General features: G+C 40.1%; 1 protein-coding gene across 3 annotated transcripts in view; it reads left to right on the forward strand.

Annotated features, from left to right (window-relative positions):
- The window catches only part of LOC5513291 (adhesion G-protein coupled receptor V1), a 103,964-nt gene that overhangs the window by 21,535 nt on the left and 58,924 nt on the right, over positions 1-23,505 (forward strand). For all 3 annotated transcript variants that reach the window (XM_048729070.1, XM_048729071.1, XM_048729072.1), the window contains exons 35-77: positions 112-338; positions 533-638; positions 903-1,129; positions 1,455-1,560; positions 1,980-2,206; positions 2,547-2,652; positions 2,764-2,990; positions 3,088-3,193; positions 3,482-3,714; positions 4,144-4,249; positions 5,295-5,521; positions 5,904-6,009; positions 7,649-7,981; positions 8,304-8,530; positions 8,638-8,743; positions 8,978-9,204; positions 9,421-9,526; positions 10,357-10,586; positions 10,864-10,969; positions 11,040-11,266; positions 11,795-11,900; positions 12,529-12,749; positions 13,192-13,297; positions 13,463-13,689; positions 13,951-14,056; positions 14,154-14,380; positions 14,947-15,052; positions 15,462-15,688; positions 16,189-16,291; positions 16,688-16,914; positions 17,453-17,558; positions 18,111-18,334; positions 18,462-18,567; positions 18,741-18,967; positions 19,340-19,445; positions 19,806-20,032; positions 20,325-20,430; positions 20,648-20,874; positions 21,293-21,398; positions 21,623-21,849; positions 21,972-22,077; positions 22,433-22,659; positions 23,071-23,173. In XM_048729070.1, coding sequence (XP_048585027.1) covers positions 112-338; positions 533-638; positions 903-1,129; positions 1,455-1,560; positions 1,980-2,206; positions 2,547-2,652; positions 2,764-2,990; positions 3,088-3,193; positions 3,482-3,714; positions 4,144-4,249; positions 5,295-5,521; positions 5,904-6,009; positions 7,649-7,981; positions 8,304-8,530; positions 8,638-8,743; positions 8,978-9,204; positions 9,421-9,526; positions 10,357-10,586; positions 10,864-10,969; positions 11,040-11,266; positions 11,795-11,900; positions 12,529-12,749; positions 13,192-13,297; positions 13,463-13,689; positions 13,951-14,056; positions 14,154-14,380; positions 14,947-15,052; positions 15,462-15,688; positions 16,189-16,291; positions 16,688-16,914; positions 17,453-17,558; positions 18,111-18,334; positions 18,462-18,567; positions 18,741-18,967; positions 19,340-19,445; positions 19,806-20,032; positions 20,325-20,430; positions 20,648-20,874; positions 21,293-21,398; positions 21,623-21,849; positions 21,972-22,077; positions 22,433-22,659; positions 23,071-23,173 — 7,320 coding nt within the window. The remainder of the gene's footprint in view (positions 1-111; positions 339-532; positions 639-902; positions 1,130-1,454; positions 1,561-1,979; positions 2,207-2,546; positions 2,653-2,763; positions 2,991-3,087; positions 3,194-3,481; positions 3,715-4,143; positions 4,250-5,294; positions 5,522-5,903; positions 6,010-7,648; positions 7,982-8,303; positions 8,531-8,637; positions 8,744-8,977; positions 9,205-9,420; positions 9,527-10,356; positions 10,587-10,863; positions 10,970-11,039; positions 11,267-11,794; positions 11,901-12,528; positions 12,750-13,191; positions 13,298-13,462; positions 13,690-13,950; positions 14,057-14,153; positions 14,381-14,946; positions 15,053-15,461; positions 15,689-16,188; positions 16,292-16,687; positions 16,915-17,452; positions 17,559-18,110; positions 18,335-18,461; positions 18,568-18,740; positions 18,968-19,339; positions 19,446-19,805; positions 20,033-20,324; positions 20,431-20,647; positions 20,875-21,292; positions 21,399-21,622; positions 21,850-21,971; positions 22,078-22,432; positions 22,660-23,070; positions 23,174-23,505) is intronic.

Consider the following 23,505-nt stretch of genomic DNA (forward strand, 5'->3'; position numbering starts at 1 on the left):
AAGTAATTGTGAGAATATTTGTGAGACCTTAAGTAATTGAATTTCCTTCCTCTTAACGTAAGTAAATATTGCCTAAAGATTGCATGATAACGTGCCTTTTTGGTCTCTTAGGGTCACTCTTGTTGATGACACTGCTTTGGCTGGAAAAGACTACGATGGTCCAACTTCATTTTACGTAGAGTTCAAGTCTTCAGAAACGCAACTGTCCTTTGATATTCCGATCATCAACGATAACATCACAGAGAAGAAGGAGCAGTTTAATGTGACCTTGTCGACCACAGAGAACGGGGTTACCATTAAGCCGGACGTTGCCACAGTCTTTATTCAAGATAACAATGGTGAGGACCCGGTGTTTCGCTGGTTTTCTTCAAGGGAAATTGCTCCTGCTTTTTTTCTTATCAGCTGTCGAAGAAATCAAATGGTGCAAATCCCCCAAAACATGCTATGTTTCCTCTTCTCATCATTGATAGTCAGTCTTGAGGAATGTGGCATTGTGCAATACTCTGAGCCCCTGCTCTGTTTGTATCCACAGCCGTCATCGGTGTTGAGGACACATCTGTTAACGTGAACGAAGACGAAGGTTCCGTCACGATAGTTGTGACCCGAACTGGAGATACCTCTGTTCCCCACATTATCAAGTAAGACCCTCTAAGTGGCATCTAGTTGTAGTTGTTACATTATAAAAGGCACATTTCATCACGCATTCAACCCCATATCCTTTTTGCCCATATCCAGTAAAAGGTTTTCCTCAGCTCATGAGAATGGCATACAATATATGCTCAAGCGAATAAAAATCTGTTGAAAAACAGAAAAGTGAGTAGAAATTGGTAGTTTCGTTAGTATTTTACTTATAACAATGTAAATAAACCTCCCTAAGCCTGCTTCTGTAATCTTTGCTCTAGTGTACAAGTCACGGATGGGAGCGCTATAAATGGAAAAGACTTTGACGCGCCCTCCTCCGTTCTTGTGACCTTCGAGGCGGGAGAGACCAAGAAAAGCCTTAGTTTCCCCATCAGAGATGACAGATTGGTGGAGAATACGGAAAGTTTCCTGATCACCCTGACAACCAACGATCCAAATGTACTTATGAATCCTGACAGCACGACCGTCAACATCGAAGACAATGACTGTGAGTGGGCTGACTACATGAACTCTCGATTCATCTTTCGTCTTACCCTGCTACATTCCCCCAGCCACATATTGTCAACAAATCATTCCCTGATAAAGCAGTATAATAGCTGAATACCTGAACTTAACTCTTATTATCCCAAGTAGCCTTAAAAACAACTCCTCAAAATCCATATCAAAGTTAGTTGTTTTGGGGGTTTCTTAGTAATTCGCAAATCGCAAATAAATGTTGCTAAGCTTTTTACCCTATTCTTTGAAGCTATGTTATACAACCCAGCCAGAGTTCCCCTTTGTGGGTCTTAAACACCAGTAATGTGAAATTGCAGCTGAGATTTCTATGAAGGCCCCGTCAAAAACAGTAAATGAGGGCGACGCCAAGGTTGACATCATAGTGTTGCGCACCGGAGATGTTGACACCCGCAAGGAAGCTTGGTGAGTAATCACGAGTGCATCGTGATTCGAACGTGAATGCGGACATTTTTATGAAAATGCAATACTGCATTATTGAACGCGACCACCAATCCACTCTAAAAAAAGATCATGTCGAATATCTAGCTGTAAATTCAATTTGAATTTGAGCCTGTCTGATCCTTGAAATTTTTTTCTTCTATTCCACTATACATGGCTTTCAAAATTCAAATCGTGTGAACTTTGAAAAGGCAACTTGAGAAGTAGCGTAGCTTTAGGTTGTTGCAGTCGTCCCTCCCTGTATTGCCAACTTTAATCCCTTTAAATAAGACTGTGACCTATGTTTGATATCTGCAAGAAGTGCAAGCAATAACCAATTCCAAACACAGTTCTACTGGTGATTTTGTCATTGCATGGGTCTGATAGACTGTGTCAATAATCAGGGTCACTTTCACTGACGAGACAGCCACGAATGGTGCTGACTATAGCTCACCGTCACCTGTTCACGTGATATTTGAACCTGCTCAGACAGCGTTCGTCATCATGGTCCCCATCATCGACGACCCTGATTTGGAGGATTCTGAAAAGTTTCGCGTCGATCTGGCAAGCAATAAGTCAGATGTTACAATTTCGTCACCTACTACGGAAGTCACTATCAGGGACAACGATGGTAAGATAAGTAAATGACAAACAGAGCAGCGTCAACAATCTTACAACATTGCTAGACCGAGAGAGCGCTGCTGGAGTTCTTTGAAATGTTGGCGCTCGTAAGAAATAGCCTGAAGCCATTTTCAGGCGCCATATCCATTTGCAAACCGTATTTTGATTTTGTCTGTATTGATATCTATTGCAAGATTAGCGAGGCAAATAGTTCTAAACTTGACATATTTCATTTTCTCGATCCATCGTGCTGGAGAAGATGATCCTTTCTTAATAGCGCATCATAATTTCATAAAAAAATGGATGAGACAAGATAAAACATTGAAACCGTGATTTTTTCTTCTTGGTAGGTTTGGTTTCCATTGTACAAGAGTCTCTGACCGTACTAGAAAGTGACGGCAAAGCCACTATTACACTTAGACGGACTGGAGATACTATTGGGGAACACATAGTCAGGTGAGAATCATCATTATCTTTACCATAATCTTCTCTATTGTCATCATCATTATTATCATCGTCGTCATCGTCATAACTAAATATTTGTGAATATTTCTTAACGTTTTTCAGGTTGACTGTCAAGAACGATACAGCCGGTCTAGGGGAAGATTTCACCCTTCCCAGCGCCATTGATGTCACTTTTATGGCGGGTGAAACGGAAAAGCAAGTCATGATCCCAATACTTGACGACAAAAGGGTGGAGAGCACGGAGATTTTTATCGTGACCTTTACCAGCGCTGATCCAAGAGTGACTGTAAAACCTGACACAGCAGTGGTCACCATCAATGATAACGATGGTAAGGGCATGCTATATATAATGATGGCAGTACTTATATAAGGATTAATCTAGCCATTTGTGGTCAAATCATTGTTAAATCACTATGTGTCTCTTAGCTGTGGTGGCTGCTGACAAGACCAGAGTCACTGTTGCTGAGAATAACGGCCCAGTTATCATCACGCTCAAAAGAGTCGGTGACATTTCAGCCCAGCACATAATCAAGTAAGAAAAGCAACATCGCCAATTTTTTACTCCTGTTTTTGACCTTGTTTAAATCAAATAGCGTTAATGTTAATGTTAAGACAAAATTGGTGTTAATTTGAACTCGTCCCATTTTATTTGTGAAACGCTTTTGTATGTTTTGCTGTTTTTGGGTATTTTTGAAGACTAACGCTATAATATTATAACAGTAAATTGAAATATTATTAATCACGTCGAGGCTTATGCACTTTTGAGCCATCCAAGTAATATCTATGGGGCCATTTCTCACGATCGTGCATTTCTTCTCAGAGTACAGCTGGTGAGTGACAGTGCTACTGGCGGCTCTGACTTCACCGTGCCTCTCATCCAGGAAGTGATATTTAATGCTGATGAAACCTCAAAGGATTTTGTGATTGCACTAATTGATGATGACGTGGTCGAGAACCCGGAGAAATTCGCCGTAGTCTTCAGCACAGATGATCCACGAGTCACTGTCGATCCCTCGATCCCCTTTGTCACAGTTGTCATCACTGACAACGATGGTGAGAAACACGCCAAGAAACTTTATGAATAATGCCCCCTCCTTTTTAGACTAGAGAATAAGGGTGTGATAGAAAGCAGGTACTGATTGTCCTAGAGGCTCACTTTTGAATAAATATAAAGGTTATGAAATGCCACTGCTTCTCAAATGGCAGTTCGACTATCGAAAGGCACTGTGTGTAATTGTGCTTATTTTCTTTATTAGTTTGTTTACTATCTTTATTATTACAAAGAATTCATTAATATCTAGCAATGTCAACAGCTAGTGGATCTGAGAGATGCAATTTGCCAATAGCCGTTACAATATTAGTGCGCATTGTACCAAAATGGAATGTACACACAATGCTATTTCTTCATCCCTCACTCTATTTTACGTTGGCTCTTCAGGGTTTCATGTAACGTTTTTCTAATGGTTTTGATTATTTTTTTAGCAATGATTGGATTTGATGTTCCTTCAATCACGGTACCCGAGGATGTAGGTGACGCTATTCTAACGGTCGTCAGAAAAGGAGACAAGTCTAAGCAGATTAATCTGAAGTAAGAACTCTTCTTCACTTTTACTCAGCTCCTCTTTATTTGATAGCCTAAAGAGCACTCTTCACTTTTACTCGGCTCCTCTACATTTGTTAGCCTAAAGAGCACTCTATACTTTAATTCAGCTCCTCTACATATGATAACCTAAAGAGCACTCTTCACTTTTACTAAGCTCCTCTACATATGATAACCTAAAGAGCACTCTTCACTCTTACTCGGCTCCTCTACATTTGATAGCCTAAAGAGCACTCTATACTTTAATTCAGCTCCTCTACATATGATAACCTAAAGAGCACTCTTCACTTTTACTCAGCTCCTTTACATATGATAACCTAAAGAGCACTCTTCACTTTTACTTAGCTCCTCTACATTTGATAACCTAAAGAGCACTCTTCACTTTTACTCAGCTCCTCTACATATGATAACCTAAAGAGCACTATTCACTTTTACTTAAAATGCTGGACAAAACTGTTGTCGCCTTTTTTTGATTTTTCACTGCATAAGGGGTTCAATGTTACCCACTCCTCCTGTGGGCTTCTCCCCCTCCCCTCCCCCAGTACAATGTTGTTCAATTCAAGTACGCGACAACTAGTTTTGTCCAGCATTGTATTTGTCACTTTTCTGTTTTTCTCAAAGTTTCACTTTTGAACAGCGATAAAACTATTATTCTCTTAACCAGCACAATGGAAATGAAACTTTACATATGATAATAACCTAAGGAACTTTCTTCACTTTTACTAAGCTCCTCTACATTTGATAACCTAAAGAGCACTCTTCTTTACTTTTACTAAGCTCCTCTACATTTGATAACCTAAAGAGCACTCTTCTTTACTTTTACTCAGCTCCTCTACATATGATAACCTAAAGAACACTCTTCACATTTACTCAGGTCCTCTGCATACAATAACCTAAAGTCAGCACAAGTGAAAAATAAACGGTGGCTTTTGATGTAGTCATCGGAGCCACTAAGAGCAAGCAGTCCGTGCAGCTGGTACCAAGTTTCAACCCAGTTGATGCAGAGCTGAGTTTATTCAATTTGTTGTTACAGGGTCACATCCAAAGATGGCTCGGCTGTCGGGGGTGGTACCGATTACTCTTCTCCTGTTGCTGACCTCATCTTCCAGCCGGGAGAGGAATCCAAGGACATCCTTATTCCTATCAACGATGACAGGCTAGTAGAGGAGCCAGAGGATTTCACTGTTATGCTCAGCAGTGATGACCCTTCAATGCAATTCAGCCCAGGAACAGCTACAGTCAAAATACTCGACAATGATGGTATTTTCTTGATGTTGTATTTTTCTAAGGGAAACATGAGAAACATCCACATATTTTTCCCGCTGAAAACCGGGTTCAATCCCTTACTCTTACGAGTGGTATAGCAAAAAAAAACTAATATAACTACAGAGGCAACTGGTCTAGAGTTTTCGGCAAGAAAGGGAAAGGCATATGCTGGGGCCATAAAAAAACAATAACACTTACCCAATACTATTATGGTTTATTACCTAGACTATAGGAGGCATAAAAGACGGAATTTTATATTAGTTCGAGCCACGATGGTTTTAGAGATATGTAAACAAAAGAGCTGACGCCAAGGTCTAGTTTGTGATGCTCTCGTTTTTTGTCTTTAGCTTTGTTCAACTTGCTCTTCTTTTTCCAGTACTCGTGAGAATAAAGACCACAGACATCACGGTACTGGAGGATGTGGGTACTGCCGAGATTAACGTAGAAAGAGATGGTGATCTAAGCAAGACTGATAAACTCAAGTAAGACAATATCTATGTCATTAAAGAAAAGACTAAACAATTCTTCTCAATGGAATTCTTCTGAATGGTCTAAGTGTAGTGGAACGTCGATATAGCGATCAACATAGAGGATACGAACTATTCCCAAAAAATCGTAATAATACTTGGGTATATCGAGGTTCCCACTGTAGTCGCTCACTATCAAAGAAAAGGTTGCCATTTGATCTTGGCTTGGGCCATTTAGGTGCCCTATCTTTTTACTTAGGCACTGTTACATGCTGTCTGTTATCTTATTTTGTATTTTTTTATTATTATTTTCTTTTGTTTTTGGTTTTGTTTTTTTTTTTTTACCAAGAGAGCATAAGATAAGAGAGGGACACTTTGGTATTACCCGCGCGCCATGTCGCGTCCGAATCCGGCTATTTTTAGTAAACGCCACCCCACCACTGCGCGTGAGGATTTGCTCCTTTTATTTTGTCCTACTCCCCCGCGGGTTGCGTGTTGTTGTTTTGCCAACTCGATAGGAATGAAAAGAGATCATGTAAAATAACTCGGAAGAAGAAAACAGGTGTAAGTTAAGTTACCAAGATTGGCAAATATACTCACAGAAAGCTAAATCGCTGAATAGTTTGACTGTTTTATTTGTCTGAGCGGCGAAGTCAAATTAGAAAGAAAAAACCGACGAGAGATAAAATGGCTGTGATACTGCGTTTGATTCAAATCCCGACACCAGCTTGTATAATAACAACATAATAATATAACATATAATAATAACAACATCATAGAAATACAGTAATATCTCTCTATATATTTCCTCACTTTTACAAAAGCTCAGATACTTCAGCTTGCTGGCTTTGATCATCACAAAAATGCACTCGCTACAAGGATAACTTTTATGAAATGTATTTTTCTTGGATTCCCTATCAATTCACAGGAATACTCACAAAAATCAATATTATATCTAATGTCTAACTTACAGATTTCGTTTGACCATTAGGAAGATAATGAATGTTGAGAAACCAGGAAGAAGCAGCAAGTTAGAGCAAAATCGGTGATTGAAGCACGAGGTTTTCCGCTCTTGATTTTGAATGAAGTCTCGTTTTGGAAATCTTGCAATCCTCGAAGTACTACATCCCCTTAATAAACCGCAAGTGCCTGTATCCTTGATGCTAGAATGAAATTTTCGATGGTATTTGTGCAAATAGGGTGTTTTGTTTCGTTTTCAAGTCACAAAACAGCGGCAAACAACAAGATGAAAATGCCAAAGCGCAGGGGTAGGAGGAGTAAAAATGATCACGCGCAGTGGTGGGGTGGTGGTTACTAAAAATAGCCGGATTCGGACGCGACATGGCGCGCGGGTAATACCAAAGTGTCCCTCTCTTATCTTATGCTCTCTTGTTTTTACTGAAGCGTATGAGAAAGGTTAATAGAACTACAAAGTATAGAGGGGGCAAGTATCTTATTAGAAGATTTTTTTTCTATTTCCACATTCCCAATGATTTTCATATCTTTTGTTTTAAAAACCGTTTAAAAATGCTATCATTTGGATGTAAAAAAATCATAAAAGATATACAACTTTAAACCTCTGGACTCATCTGAATAATCGCTTTCCATAAAATATCGGCAATTTACATGGAACACGGCGCTTTCCTTTTTTCAGGATTACGGTTATGAGCGGGACGGCGTTCCTTAATTCCGACTTTAGCACTCCAGCTGTTGTAGACTTGGTGTTAGGCCCCGAAGATACTTGGAAAACGATCTCCATCCCTATCATCGATGACAATCAGGTCGAAAATGACGAAAAGTTCACAGTTAAGCTTCAGAGCTCAGACCCCCGCGTCACAGTCGACCCAAACACTGCCGCGGTAACAATAAGGGATAACGACGCCGTTATCGGTTTTGTGGAGACGCTGAAATGGGTTCCGGAGAACATCGGAAAAGTATTGTTGGAGGTGACGAGGAGCGGAGACCTGAGCGTGGAGCACATTGTGAGGTAAGAGTTTGTCCAATAACGCCGCATCAAATCATGGGAATGATGTGTTCACATGCGATAACAGGTCAGGTGTTGACTTAGCGTACAGCACATTGCATGCAAGGAGGTGTCCAAAGATGACAAAACCGGCTCAATTTTCACACCAAATATTGCTGCAGCTTCGGCACTTTTCAACAAAATAACAATTATAATTTTGTAGAAGAACTTCCTATTACTTCGCAATCTTTTATTGGTTCCAGTCCCCATTGTTTTAACGTTTGAGATTATTGGCAGAAGTATTTTAAGTGGTCCCAGTCTCTTAACGTTTGTGTTTTATTGACAGGCTGGAGGTCAGACCAGGTAGTGCCGAATTGGGCAAGGATTGGCAGCTGCCGGAAGTTCTGGACGTGGTCTTCGCCCCAGGAAACAATTCCATTTACCTTGAATTTATTATCATTGACGACAAGGATGTCGAGAACTACCAAGCGTTTTGCATCTCTCTTGTGACTAATGATCCAAGAATTACTATAGAGCCTGATAAGTCTGTTGTGGCTATACGCAGTGATGACTGTAAGTGATTTAGCAGGGATTTTACCAATTTTCACTTTAATGTAATACATCAGTGCTTCATTACGCCGCTGGACTCTATTAAGCGGCTTTTGACTTTGCTGTTACAGCTATTATTGGCTTTGAAAAGACGTCCATTATCGTCCCTGAAAGCATTGGCAATGCCGTTATACCCCTGAAAAGGACAGGCGAACTAAGTGCGCGACAAACTTTCAGGTATGTGTTATTTTGAATATTTGATACAACGTTCAGGTATGTGTTATCTTGAATATTTGATACAATGTTCAGGTATGTGTTATCTTGAATATTTGATACAACGTCCAGGTAAGTTCAGTTATGTGTTATCTAAAGTTTGGAAGTAATTGTTTCCGGTAATGACAGATAGAAATAATATATATTATTTTCAATTATTAATTACTTCACAAAATTGTTTTTTTTACCTTTTTCTAGAATAACTGTCAACGAAGTCACAGCAGAAGCGGGAAAAGATTACACAGTCCCTAGCGTGCTTGACTTTGCGTTTGAAGCAGGAGTATCACAGATGGAAATTTTGTTCCCTATAACCGACGATCGTCTGATTGAGAACCCTGAGAAGTTTAATGTCATTTTGAGCAGCACAGAAATTACGGTGACCGTCAATCCTGAGACTGCAAGCGTCACAATCCTGGACAATGATGGTATGTCCAGATCAGGTGTTTAGTTGGTTGGGATGTAATGTCCGGTATTTAGTTGGCTGTGATGTCATGTCTGGTATTTAGTTGGTTGTGATGTCATGCTACTTTACAATGCCCCAAACCAGTGACATATACACCAATCTAAATGGGCAAAGTTACCCAAAAGATACTAAAGTTACCTAAAAGATAATAAATTTTGATCGTTTTGCCTTCTTTCAGCTGAAGTTAGGTTCGAGATTCCTTCTCTAACGGTACCTGAGGATATAAACATCGCTAACATTCCAGTCACGAGAAACGGGGATATCACCTCTTCGCATACTGTCCAGTAAGTCATACATACACTAACGGTTTAATAGTTTATTTCGAGGAATCACCATGCTAACAATAAAAAAAGATGTATATTTTGGTGCTATAAGGACTAGGTTTAAGGTTAATTTTGAGGCCACCCTTTTCACACTACCTGGGAGATCGTATAAGGACCAGCAATAGATTAAAGTTAACTTCACGCCATTGGCAAGATAGCTACTCTTTTTAAGAATAATGAAATAGTTTTATTACACTGTTTTAATATCTTTGACCAGTATACAGTACAGGGTCAAATTTGGCTCGAAATAGAAATCTTATACAAAAGGTATCAAAGGATGCTTGTTAACTTTAGATATTTATCCTAGTTTACTGACATGAAATTGTCTCCTTCTTCATTTCGACAAGATCAAACAACGACCATTAAAAGGTTAATATTGATGGCTAGATCATTAGTATAATAGGAATCATGGAAAGGTGTCTCGTTTCGTTTTTGTAGAACACATTAAGAGCCAAGCTAACATCGTGTAACTTCTCTCGAAAAAAACATAATGTATGTAAAATCTGTTAGCATAATGGTGCGGTGGTATTATGTAATACACTATATTTGGTAACTGTCAGTGACCCATTACCTAGTAGGTAGGCTAGCAATGCTAGGCTGTATGTAAAATCTGTTAGTAAATGATGCCCTGGTACTATGGAACACACTGTATTCGGTGAATGTAAGTGACCCATAAGCTAGTAGGTAGGCTTGCAATGCCGGCGTTATTTGTACACCATGTTGGGATTTGCTGCGAATAGGTACACTAGCATTTCCATAACAAATCTCTTATATCCTATCCCATCTCTTAGAATCACCATCGCAGACGAAAGTGCCAGGTCAGGTGCTGACTACACCCCTCCAGTATCCTTAGACCTGACGTTCCTGCAAGGAGAGACCGCCAAACTTGTACCATTCAAAATCATCGATGACAATGAGGTCGAAAATGATGAAAGTTTCACTGTGACCCTTACCAGCCCTGGACCCAATCTCGTGATCAGGACACCTGAGAAAGCTACAGTCACCATCCAAGACAATGACGGTACCGTGACCGCTTTAAATGAGTTAGCCAATAATTGCACGCGAGAATCAAAGAGACGGACAGTTTTTTTATGTTGTTATGTTTTTTTCTGATGAACACTGAAGCATTCCCTTTTCTACATTGGTTGATGTCAATCAATTTCATTTTGATAGTACGCTTCTTAGGGTTGCTATTAGCTTATTTACATAAAACTGACAAGGTGGCACAGTGGCAAGCATTTAACCATGCAGCAGCTTGCAAGAGATTGTTGCTAAACTTTGAGGTTTCCATTTCACAGCTGGTATCAGCTTCAACAGTACATCCGTCACGGTCCCTGAAGATCAAGGTCCGGCTTTACTCGAGATCGTTAGGACGGGCAATACAGACACGAGGCAGACCATCAGGTTTGTCCGTCTAATTTCTTTTAGTTAAATAATAAACATTTGTAACCAACCTTCTTTAAATTGTTTTCAGGGTAACATTAAAGAACGGTACGGCGAAATTTGGTGAAGATTATGATGGCCCAACAACATTCCTGGTTACATTTGAACCCAGCGATACATCAAAGACCATAAGAATCCCAATTATTGATGATAACGACAAGGAGCCAACAGAGGAGTTCACAGTAGAGCTATCGACTACCGACCCAACAGTTAATTTGAAGCCCGATCTTGCGACCGTCACTATCACAGACAATGACGGTATGAGAATGCAAGTAGTAGATTTGGTCCATTTAGTGGGCGAATACTGAAACAATTGCGAAAAATTTGGAGCCCAACTTTGAGTCTTGATCTTTCCCGGTAACCATCAAAGACAATGTCATGAGTAGTATGGTAGGGAACGGTAGTAAACATGTTTAGAAATTATTTGGAAAACAACAGGGTTCAATTGTCATGCTTCAGCCGGTCACGGTGACCATCAAGGGCAGTGGCTGTAGCAAAATGCGAGTAGTATGATAGGGGATAGAACGAGCTAAATTTTGGTTTGAGTAATTTTTGTAGAATAACATCCAATTGATTTCAAGCCTTATCTTGACATTGTGACGACAAAGGATCAAAACAAGGCTTTATCAATGTTCAATTTAGCATGCGTAGATAATTGTATTTCCGTTTTGCGTCTCTATAATCTTCGTGAAGAACTGACGCATACCGATCTTTTAGGCAGAGAAAATAATGTTTTAAAAGGTATTCCGTGTAACTGAAACTTTCCATGCATTCTGTCGTTCGCAGCTGTAATTGGCTTCAAGGTGAAAGAACTTACTGTGCCAGAGGACGCTGGTACAGCTGACCTACCGGTCACGAGAGATGGGGACACCTCGACCACAGTCACCATCAGGTGAGGTTATTGCAACTAAATTTACTTTATATACTACAATTCCAACAACATCTAAAAAAATATTTTATGAAATTTCCAATCTCATCCTCAAGGGAAGCTCAATAACGAATGTCCTTTAAAAAATGGATGGTTCTTGACAAAAAATCTCCCTAGAAATTTAATCCAGCAAAGCAGCATTCTCACAACAGGCGCCAAGATCATCGTTTAATACCTAAACAACGTCCGACTACATCCATGTGGGATGATATTTTATTTCTACACGCACGCGTATCAACTATGGAAATATTTCTGAATGTGTGGCTGTTTGATTTGAAACTTGTTCTTGAAAGTTTATGGTCTTTACAGAGATAAAAATTGGGCAGATTTATTGAACAGTGTTTGCACGCACACCAAAAATAAAATTACTCTTGATTTTTTTAAATTCTTCGCGGTGATCATGGTATTACAAACCTGTATCATGGCAACTCGAGAAATACTGTGTTTCTTTTACACTTCTTGCTTACTAAATTCTACCGATGCTATGGTATAAATATATGATAAAAGTCAAACTCATACAATAGCATAGATTTGACGGGGGTTTTATTTTACTTTCTATTTTCTAACTATGTACTATCTATTTACTTACCAGTGTCACCTACACTCCTGGTACCGCAACAGGCCTAGACTACGAGGACACCGTTACCTCGATCACCTTCGCGCCTGGCGACACCGAGAAATTTATCCAGGTTCCAATAGTAGATGATCAATTAGTGGAGAGCCCGGAGACGTTCAAAGTGACGATCAGTAGCACATTGCCTAACGTCCCTACCGAGCCAGATACAGCCCAAGTAACTATAACTGACAATGATGGTAAGTATGCTGTGTAGATGGTGTCTTTATTGTCAAGCGCTACTAAGCGGAGTCACATGATGTTTTTGTAATAAGGGGGTGGATCTCTAGGTTCTAAAGGTTTGCAAAAGTAGTAGGATGTGTCGCATCGTATCTTAGTAATGTTCTCGTCACAAGGAATGATAATATTGCATCGTAAAAGAAATGTGAATAAGGTCTCTTGTTTCTCTAGATTGTTAAGGCTACTAGGTTAAATATGTTTTGAGAGCTTCAAAGTAAGATATGTTTTTAAGGCAAATTCTTAAAGAAAAAAGAGTTAAGTGATAACCATCATGTTTGACTCTAGCTAGCATGTGCATCCGTGCCTTCGTGCGCATGTGAACAAGCTGTAGCCTTTCTAATATTTTATTCTTTCGTTTTTACTGTTTCATGTTCCTGATAAGTATTTTACTTGCCATTTCAGCTGTTATCGGCTGGGTACAGACTTCTAAGAATGTTCCAGAAGAAGACGAGAAGGTTATCCTCACTCTGAAGAGAACTGGGGACACCTCAGTCAGCCACACGGTCAAGTACGTAACATGTCTTACCTTTTTTAGTCGTACCTAGCATGTTTTACCAGTATTTATACTGTCAAGCACTTTACCTGTCGAAGCTACTTCCAGGGCAACGGAAGTAGTAGATAAATATGATCCAGTCAGCGGATGAGAATGTTTCTTTTAATGATTCCTTTGTAGAGTATCTCTAATGGATGGTACAGCCGTGGTAGACAAGGACTACACCGTACCCGCAGACATGCTGGTTCAGTTCCTTGTGGGAGACACTACCAAGGAGTTTATTATTCCAATTATCAACGACCAGGAAGTTGAACCGACAGAAAGTTTTATCGCAAAACTGACCACAGAGGACGCAAGGGTGACTATCGACCCTGGCGTTGCTACTGTAAACATTGCCGATAACAATGGTAGGTTTATTTAATTTCTAGAAGCTGGAATCTATACCATAGATAATTGAGAACGTTCCTCGAGTCTTTTTCTGGTGACGATTATTTCATTAGGTTTCTTGTCTTGTATCTTGTATGTTATTCAACTCATGTTCCAGACTAGGAGTCAACATGGTAGCGTCTGCCGCACTGCAGTAAGGCCCCCTTCAAGTTTATCCAATAAGTATGCACTAATCCTCGGTACTAAACCCACTGAAAGTATCGCGTTTATTTAAATCTTAGCCGCCATTGGTTTCGACAAAACCCTGGTAACCGTGCGCGAGGATGATGGAACAGTCGACCTGGTTTTGACAAGATCAGGGGATACAAGCGGATCTCATACTGTGAGGTGTGTACTGCCATTCTGTAGTGTCATCGTTATAATTTAAATCTCTTTTAGTTCTGCAGTGTAGTCGTTATATTGTAAATCCCCTCTAATTCTGTAGTGTCATCGTTATGAACGGAGAAGCTATGGACGGTACCGACTTTGACTCGCCTGCACCCCTTGATATCACCTTCGGACCCGATGAGACCTCAAAGACCATCACCATTCCTATAATCAACGACAACAACGCGGAACCCAAAGAGACGTTTATCGTCAGTATCAGCAGTACAAGCCCTGATGTCGTCCTGAATCCTGATAACACCAAGGTCGAGATTGAGGACGACGATGGTAAGTTAACGACGCCCACCTTAAAAATTAAAAATATATAAATTATTACATATTACATAAATGTTTACATCTGTTATCACAAAAATGACCCAAAATTCTCTAAAGCGAATAAAAATCCTAGGATGCGTTCTTTCACTGTGGCTCGGTATTGAGGGAGCTTAGAATAGGTGGTGTGATTGGACGTATGTGACTTCATACTGGCTCTTAGATACTCCTGTTTATGTGACTTCATACTGGCTCTTATGATACTCATGTGGAGCAAGTTCACGGCTGTAGGGCTAGTCGCTATACCACTGCTACAGTGGCTTACGAGAAGCAGGCATGTTATAAGTTTCGGTGTCTTTTTCTCTATTCGTGGAACCCAACCGGCAGGCTGCTAAGTGGTGACGAAAAAACAGATTCTTCAGGTTGAGTAACAAAACTCTGGACGATAAATCAGAAAATGGTTGATTATAATGCTGACTCAGAACGGACTATTATCATAAGGTGGTTTTAATTGCATTGCCTTAACTTGCCTTCCTGCAATAAATGTTTACTCTTATTTTGCTTACTCTATTTTCTATCAGTTGTTATCACGGTGGAAAAACCCATCGTGGAGGCCTCGGAAGATGATGGCAGCGTTAATGTTGTTGTCAAGCGGACTGGAGACCTCTCGGGGAAGACGAACTTCCGGTACGTCTCGTATAAGACTGACCCGCAGTTCTGTTGTGTCAATTCCACTGACTTTGTCATAATGGACACAACGTTTAGAAAAATACTGGATCATTAGAAACATAATGTACAACAGTCGCCTAACCTCGGCCAAATTACGCTTATTTTAAATAATGTTGTGAAATCTCGAACATTGTTAAAGAATTTGTACGCAAGGCACGTTTTCATTGAAAACCGTATAAGATTAAGAAATTTTAAAGTTGAACCTCGTGGCTCGGGATCAAATTTTTAGAAATGACAAAAAAATTTCTTGATTTTTACTTTTCAAACTGATTAGATTTTTCGCTATCCTAGTTCTTATGTGTTTTATTTATTTAAAGGTATTGGATACAACGAGCTGATCTAAAAATCGTTTTTTTTCTACTTACAGAGTAACCTTATCTGATGACACCACTGAAGCTGTGAAAGACTATGTTATACCCACTATCTTAGCCTTTACCTTCGAAGCAGGAGAAGACACAAAGACTATCCCTGTCGCGATCATTGATGACAAATTGGTGGAAGATATCGAGAGGTTCTTTTTCACCATCGCCACGGAAGATCCCAACGCCACTGTGAAACTCAACAAAACCACAGTGTTCATCAAGGACAACGATGGTAGGTATCATATCTAATAAATTCCTACGAGAGATTTCCTGCACACAATACGACATGACGGAAACACAGTGTGAATAAGAAGAATAGGAAGTTCCCGGCGTGGAATATCCAACCAGACAATAAGCCCAGCCAGAGTTTAAAAACCTTTAGCCAGAAAAACCTTCATCTTATTTGTAAGAAAAGTCATGTGAAAAATGCCGAAATAGCAATCTAAAAGCATGATATGATACGCGAAAACATCACAATATCTTCCCAAAATCAGTGGTTGGAAATATATGGAACAGAATTTGTGTTTAGCTGGATGACAAAATGGCAGCTGGCAGTGGACATGCAAACTTCTGTAATTTTACGGGTGTGCCAATTCACTTTAAAAACGCTATATTGTAACGAAAATCGGCATGACTACTCCAGGGGAAGGCCTTCTTGGATTATCAAGCTAACGTCGCTTCAGCGGCCACCTTTTAATTGTTTCAAAGTGTTATATCATTGTTTTTGCACAGCTAAGATCTCCGTGAAAAACGTTCCCCCAGTAGCAGAAGATTCGGGTTCTGTAGCCATCCCACTTGAAAGGACCGGCTCTACCAACGTACCACATACAGTAGAGTAAGTCTTATCCACAGTTTTTTTGTCTTAAAACCCCGAACGAGGAATGTCGCAAATACCTAGAAAATATAGATTCCAGACCGAATTTTTACGTTTATATGCCATAAAGAATCTCAGACAAGCAAATAACCTCGACATGCTACATATGCATATTTTCTAGTGTCTTTTGCGATGCACCACGTCTCACGACCTCACAGCTGTTCAACCAATGCCTATGAAAAATTTCAATATGATAAAAAAAAATGAAAACAACTTTATTTGGAAACGCGACACTTTTTTCAAGCAAGTGGTTGAAGAGGGTTTTTTAGACGGTATAGAAACGTACCATTAGGTGTACCACAAAACAATACGTTCATTTTTTAATATGGACAAGCTTACGATTGTTGTCATTTGCAGCATCCAACTGACCCCGGGAAGCGCTCAACCAGGAGAAGATTACAATCCACCAGATTCCCTGCAAGTGACTTTCCAGCCTGGAGAAACATCTAAAGTGATCATCATCCCTATTCTTGATGACAAGAAGAATGAGCCTCAAGAAACCTTTACTGTTACTGTATCGAGCGCAGACAGCAACATCGAGATCTCACCAAACGAAGTCGTGATCACCATTCTGGACAACGATGGTAAAAGAGGGGTATGGGGGTGTGATATTTAGGGTGAGGGGGTAGACATAGTGCCTGCGCCGACATAATTTTTAAAACCGATCAAAGTTGCGGTCCTCGCCATTACGGACAAAGGTGGTAAATAGTGGGATAAAGGTTGAGCTTTATATGGGTGGGAGGGATACCACGCTTGTTGGTTTAGGTGTGCCAACGTATACTGCACTTTAATACCGAAGTCTCGACAGATCACTATCAGTATAGGTTGCTAAGTGATAAGAAGGGAAAGCCATCTTGTCCAACAAAAGCCCGTTAGAATGATGATGGTAAATAACGAAAGCGTTCTTCAGGCAAACGACGCTGTTATACTAATTTGTCATAGTAACGGTAGATTGGAAGATCCGGTCTGGAGAAGACTATAATGGCGGCTAACTAAACATACAGATAGAGTCTATCATTCTAAAATCTTTTTAGAATTGTTTACGTCAGAGTTTTCAGCGCGCCCAATGAAACACTTCTGTCAAAGCTTGGATGACCCTGTACTTCCTTCTCTTTCTGTCAGTTTCCATCGGCTTTATGGTGACGTCAGTGACGGTGGAAGAAGACGCGGGAGTTGCTAAGGTGCCCATCACCAGGAAAGGAAGTACTGCAATTTCACACACTGTCAGGTAAACTTTGATAAGAACTTTCTAAGCTTTGTAACCGGCGCTAATATAGGAGCGCGTTAAGGGAACGCGCGTTGCCCCTCTTTAGTAGCCAAGATGAGGCAATTGTAAGTAGCCAGAATTTTATCTTTGTATTGAATGTTTGTCTATAACCTCGGCAAACCCTATTGATGCCCTTATGTAACTTTGATTGCTATATTAGGCCAGACCGTGTTAAATACTAGTGTTGAAAAGGTGTCAGTGTACTTGGATACTTCTTGCTGGGACACAGTGCCGTCCTACCAGTTTCCAGAAATTCCATGCTTTGTGAGGGCCAAAATAATACAAATATGCCTTCGTAATAGTCTCGCAGTAGGCGGGAAAAGCGTTTCTTTCCTCTGTGAAAAGTGCTATTCAACTAATTTCCAAATAAACGTCAATAATAGAGTATATTCTCTTGTTAACAGAGTTACCCAGTGTTTTCTAACGGCCAATAGAGTGGAAAAGACTTTTCTTTTGTGGTATCCAACCGATTTCCTGATAAACGTTAATAACAGAGTATTCTCTTACCAATAGGATGGTGATCACCGGGGAGAGCGCAAAATCTGGTGATGATTATATCAGTCCAGGATTTATTGACGTCACCTTCGCGATAGGCGAAAATTCCAAAATCGTGCAGTTCACTATTGTCGATGACAGAAATGTTGAACCTGACGAGACGTTCCATCTGGGGCTGCAGGGCGATCCGCGCTACACTGTAGCTCCCAGCGAGGCGAGAGTCACCATAAAAGATAATGACGGTAATTATGCAATCGGATTTAGATAACACGCTTAACGACGTTTTTATCACCATTTGCACCATTTCATTAATGCTTATACTGTGTGCCCAACGTGGTGGTCTTAAACGTAACTGAATTTTGTTTCCAGTTGAAGTAACTTTCACCAAGGACTCCGTAGTTGTTCCTGAAGATGCTGGCAAGGCCATTCATACTGTCACAAGGAGAGGCGACCTAAGCGCTACACACACTATTACGTAAGTCCTTTCAAGCCTGAGGGCATTTTACAACCTTTCGGAACCATATATTTTTCTGCCCTACCGTTTCATTCACCAAAGCTTCCCGGGGAAGACAGAGTTAAAATATAACAACATTGTTAACAGCTTTCAATTACACTAATAATTGTTTTTTTCCTGTCACATTTCTATAGTTATACGGTATCTGACATCACCGCCGATAAAGGGATTGACTACACTGTACCAAGCCCTCAGGAACTCGTGTTTGCTATTGGGCAAAGCGAGAAAGTGATTGAGTTCCCGATCGTTGACGACAAGTTGTCCGAGAATACCGAGAAATTCACAGTGACATTGGGAAGCACCGACCCTAGGGTTAGCTTCAAGACAAAAGTCGCATCTACAACTATCATTGACAACGACGGTAAGTGTGCATTGTTTCAAACTCACAAATTATGAAAGAATAGTACTTTCTTTGGTCACATGATGATGGAGATGAACTAGTCACCTCTTAGACTTAGGTTAAGATGAAATATGTACAATCGTACATAAAATGAGCCGAATATTTTCCTGTGACCAAATACTATAGAGGATCCCCCTGGATGGATACTGCTGAGAGATATGATGTTTATGGTAGATATGAAGTCTTGAAGTATAGTTTAATAATTTGTAAAAAAAAGTATTTCGGCAATGGATCTACACCATCGAAAGCGACATGAAGGCTACCATTTGACCTGTTCTGACATCTGTGATAAATATACAGCCAGTCTTACTATACTAATGTGTTATTTTGTAGTTACCATTGGATTTGGTCTGACGTCTGTGACTGTTGTGGAAAGTGATGGTACAGCAATCGTACCTGTCAAGAGGAGTGGACCAACCACCGGAACCAATACCTTTAGGTAATAATACTTTATATCGCAACAATCACTTGGTAGATTAATGATGTACAATTATAATGCTATCAGTAAATTAAAAAAAAAACTTATCTACAAGCTCATGTGACTTTGTATATTGCAGTAATTCTTGCAAAGATAATCTAGAGTAAGCATCGTAACTTCTTGAATATGGGCTTGATTCCGCGATGTTTGAATGTAAGACTTGAATCCGTGATCTTATTTAAGTACACAATTAACAATAATTGTGAAAAAAGCCTTCGCCACATCTCTCGAACCTCCCTGGAGGCGCTATGGGACGGAAGCGAGACAGACAGTCACTTCAACGTTGCACTTTTCTAGACCAAACTCCCTTTTCAACCCTAGAATAACCCTGAATGAAGGATCCGCAAAAGACGGCCAGGACTACTCACAACCAGCCGTCCTTCAGGACACTTTCGCTCCTGGTGAGACCGACAAAGTCGTTAAGATTCCGATTCTCAATGACAATGTGGTTGAGCCGACAGAGAAGCTACAAGTTATCCTCAGTAGCCCTGATGCTACTGTTATCACCGAACCCGACACAGCCACAGTGACCATTCTTGACGATGATGGTAAGTTCCACAAACTCACAAACCAAGCTAGTATCACATAAATATGTATGTATGTATGTATAAGAAGAGAGGATTCGGGGAAATAGGCATTTGAATAAATTTAATACTGATTAATAGTTATTTTAATTATAAATATTATTAATTAAAATTATATATCAATTAATTCTATTGATTTTATTTATTTTATTATTAATAAATAATTCAGTTTAATATTTTTATGCTATTTATGCTATTATGCTATTTATTTGCATAATTTCTCTGAAAATTAATTAGTATTGATGTTTCGTTTTAGCCGTGATCGGTTTCGTTTTGGAATCGATCACTGTCATCGAGGGCGCCGGGAAAGTTGATGTTGAAGTCAAAAGAACTGGAAACACAGGCTCACCACAAACATTCAGGTAAGAAGGACGGGATAAAATCATATAACATCTGTCTAACACATCGCTGGCAGCAATAAAACAGCATTTTGGTACTAGTAACTTTTGTACTTAAAGGGACGGGTGATTCAGAGCCCGCTAATGCGTTTTACCTTCCAGCAGGACTCTTAAATAATTCCATCTTTTTTAAGATTGCAAAGAAGGAGGCTAACTGAATGTACTCATCTTTACCTTATAGCTTGACAGTAGATGAAGAGACAGCTAAACCTGGGGAGGACTACACAGTCCCATCGGACCTTCACTTCACTTTCAGCGAGGGCTCTGACTCGGTCATAATTACTATCCCCATCGTCGATGATAAGATCATCGAGCCGACAGAGACTTTAAAGTTGACCCTGAAGAGTTCCGAGCCGACCGTCATCATAAACCCTGCCTTTGCTGCCATCACCATCATAGATGATGATTGTAAGTCACACGCAAAGAGAGACTACCGATATCCCGAACCTCCAAGGGATTTTGAAAAGGCTTGGAGTTATCGAGGGTAAAAAAGCCAAAGCCAATAAACTGGGCCTATCTAGTTGGCGATGGCTATAGTGAAGTTAGGTCACACCTGAAATTTCTCACTCATAAAATTGTAGCATTCTATAAATTGGTTTACCGTGAAAAAGTCAATCAGGGAATGTGGTTTTGAGACAAAATGTTACGCTCCAGATTACCCCAAACACAGTGAACAGCCCGCTATGACACCTGGTTAACGATTTATTATTTATTTTCTCAAACTGATAGTGATTGTTCTTTAATCACAATCTAATATGTAGCCATCATCGGTTTGCTGCAATCCCGGGTCTTTTTCCCATTCTAATCTTTATCGCCTTTCCTGCAGCAATCATTGGTTTTGAGCTGCCATCTGTGACTGTACTCGAGAGTGTCGGAGACGCAGAGGTTGTGGTGAAGAGAAGTGGTGCAACAGATAACGTTCAAAACTTCAGGTAAAATTCCTGCCTTAACTAGAAACAATCACACATTCAGGTGGCGATACCTCTTTGCAGGTAACAATGAGGCGTTGGCTGGTTGGTTGCGACACCTTCTATAGAAGTGATGAATACACATCGTTATTGTCACGGTCATTATATCGATATAATCGAGGTGTATAACCCTAGCTACATCAATCAAAGTGTGTATCGCAACACTAATGCTACTCCAATCCTTCCAGTGTTGTCATATACAATGGCACAGCGACACCTAACGAGGACTATACCGCTCCTGCTTCTCTGGATTACTCGTTTGCTAAAGGCGAAACCGAGAAGATTGTTAGAATTTCCATTATCAACGACCAGGTTCCAGAACCGACCGAGAAAATCACACTCCTACTGACGAGCACGGACCCAACAGTGACTCTAGATACCCCTGTGTCGACTCTCGCCATCAAGGACGATGACTGTAAGTGACAAACAACTCTAATTCCCTCACAGGATTGTGTTATTCAAGTCACGTCAATACAAAACCGGCCAAGTTTGAATATTCTTTGTGATCTTTGATCTCACATTTTTCACGTGTATTAGCTTCTATCAGCATGAAATTGGAGTCAATTACTGTCCAAGAGAGAGCTCAGAAGGTCAACATTCCCATTCAAAGAACAGGAAGCACAAGTGCAAGACAGATGTTCAGGTAATAAAACTATCCAGTCATCCTTATCACTAACATCCGCGTAATCATCATGAACCACCACATCATTAGCATCATCATCCTCGACATGGTTATCAAACATAACACCTATCTTCAAGAACATTATTCACATATCCATCATCAGTAACAGCATCATTACCAACATCATATTCAGGACATTATAGTCACATTACCACCAACATCATTATCCTTGTCATTAACTTTTATCATTATTATGGCTATCCATCACCGTAGTCATCATCATTTGAATTATTTTAAACATTGTCTTCATGTTCACTATCAAAAGGGTGCTTATGATTGTAGATGTGTATAATCTTTTTCTTCGTTATATTCTCAGCCTTACTGTTAAACCTGGAACAGCTGAAGACACAAAGGACTACACCACACCTGCCGATCTGGATCTCGCGTTCGAGATGGGAGAGACAGATAAAATCTTCGTCGTCCCTATTCTAGACGATAAGCTCGTTGAACCATCGGAAAACTTCACCGTGAAAATGACCTCCTCCGAGCCCACTGTGGTGATCACATCTGATACAAGCACAGTAACCATCGAGGACGATGATTGTGAGTCCTCGTGTTTATTGATGCAACTAATTCGTTTGTCATTCGTAAAAATGTTTCAGCCAATACTGTTAGTTTTATGGGAAGGGGGATAATTTAATTTTTTTTAATTTTTCAAGCTGGAAACTCAAACACTAAAGACGTGATTCTTGCAATGCGCAGCCGTGAAAGGCGGTTCGGGTACTTTTAATACTTTTGAGCTCTAAAATGCTGAAATTGTATTATTTCAAATAGCATAAGTCGTCAACGCAAAGGTCATACTTTTCGAGGTAGCTGTCTCATTGACTTCGTCCTCTTGGTGCAATCACTGATAGATTTGTCCTCTTGTTGCCATTACTGCTCGATTCGTCCTCCTGTTGCCATCAATGATCGATTCTTCCTCTTGTTGCCATCACTGATCGATTTCTCTTTCAGCCCTCATAAGCGTCGAGTCTCCTGTTGAGGTCCTAGAGGATGCTGGGAAGGCTAATGTCGTAGTGAAAAGGACTGGAAACACAAAAACGCGACAAACTTTCAGGTATTTTCATCTAAACTTTACCAAATCGATAAGATTTGAGGGTATTTGGGTGCTTGAGCTGACATTGACGATCAAGTTTGCCATGAACGTTGTTATTTTTCTCCGGATAGCCAATTCAGTCTATCTATGCACATTATTTGCGCTATTCAAAAACCGTAAAATGTACAGCCTTAGTTTTCTGTTTTGTCGTTTTACATCCATTATAGAGAGCGTCAACTAATAAATTGTCTACCATGTCTCATGTTTTCCCGGGAGTAAAAGGAGTTCTCGGGGGTAAAAACAGAGACCCCTAAGAGTAGGACGAGATATCGAAGGCTGAAGCTACTAAGGGT

The sequence above is a fragment of the Nematostella vectensis genome, chromosome 6, assembly GCF_932526225.1.
Source record: "Nematostella vectensis chromosome 6, jaNemVect1.1, whole genome shotgun sequence".
NCBI lineage: Eukaryota > Metazoa > Cnidaria > Anthozoa > Actiniaria > Edwardsiidae > Nematostella > Nematostella vectensis.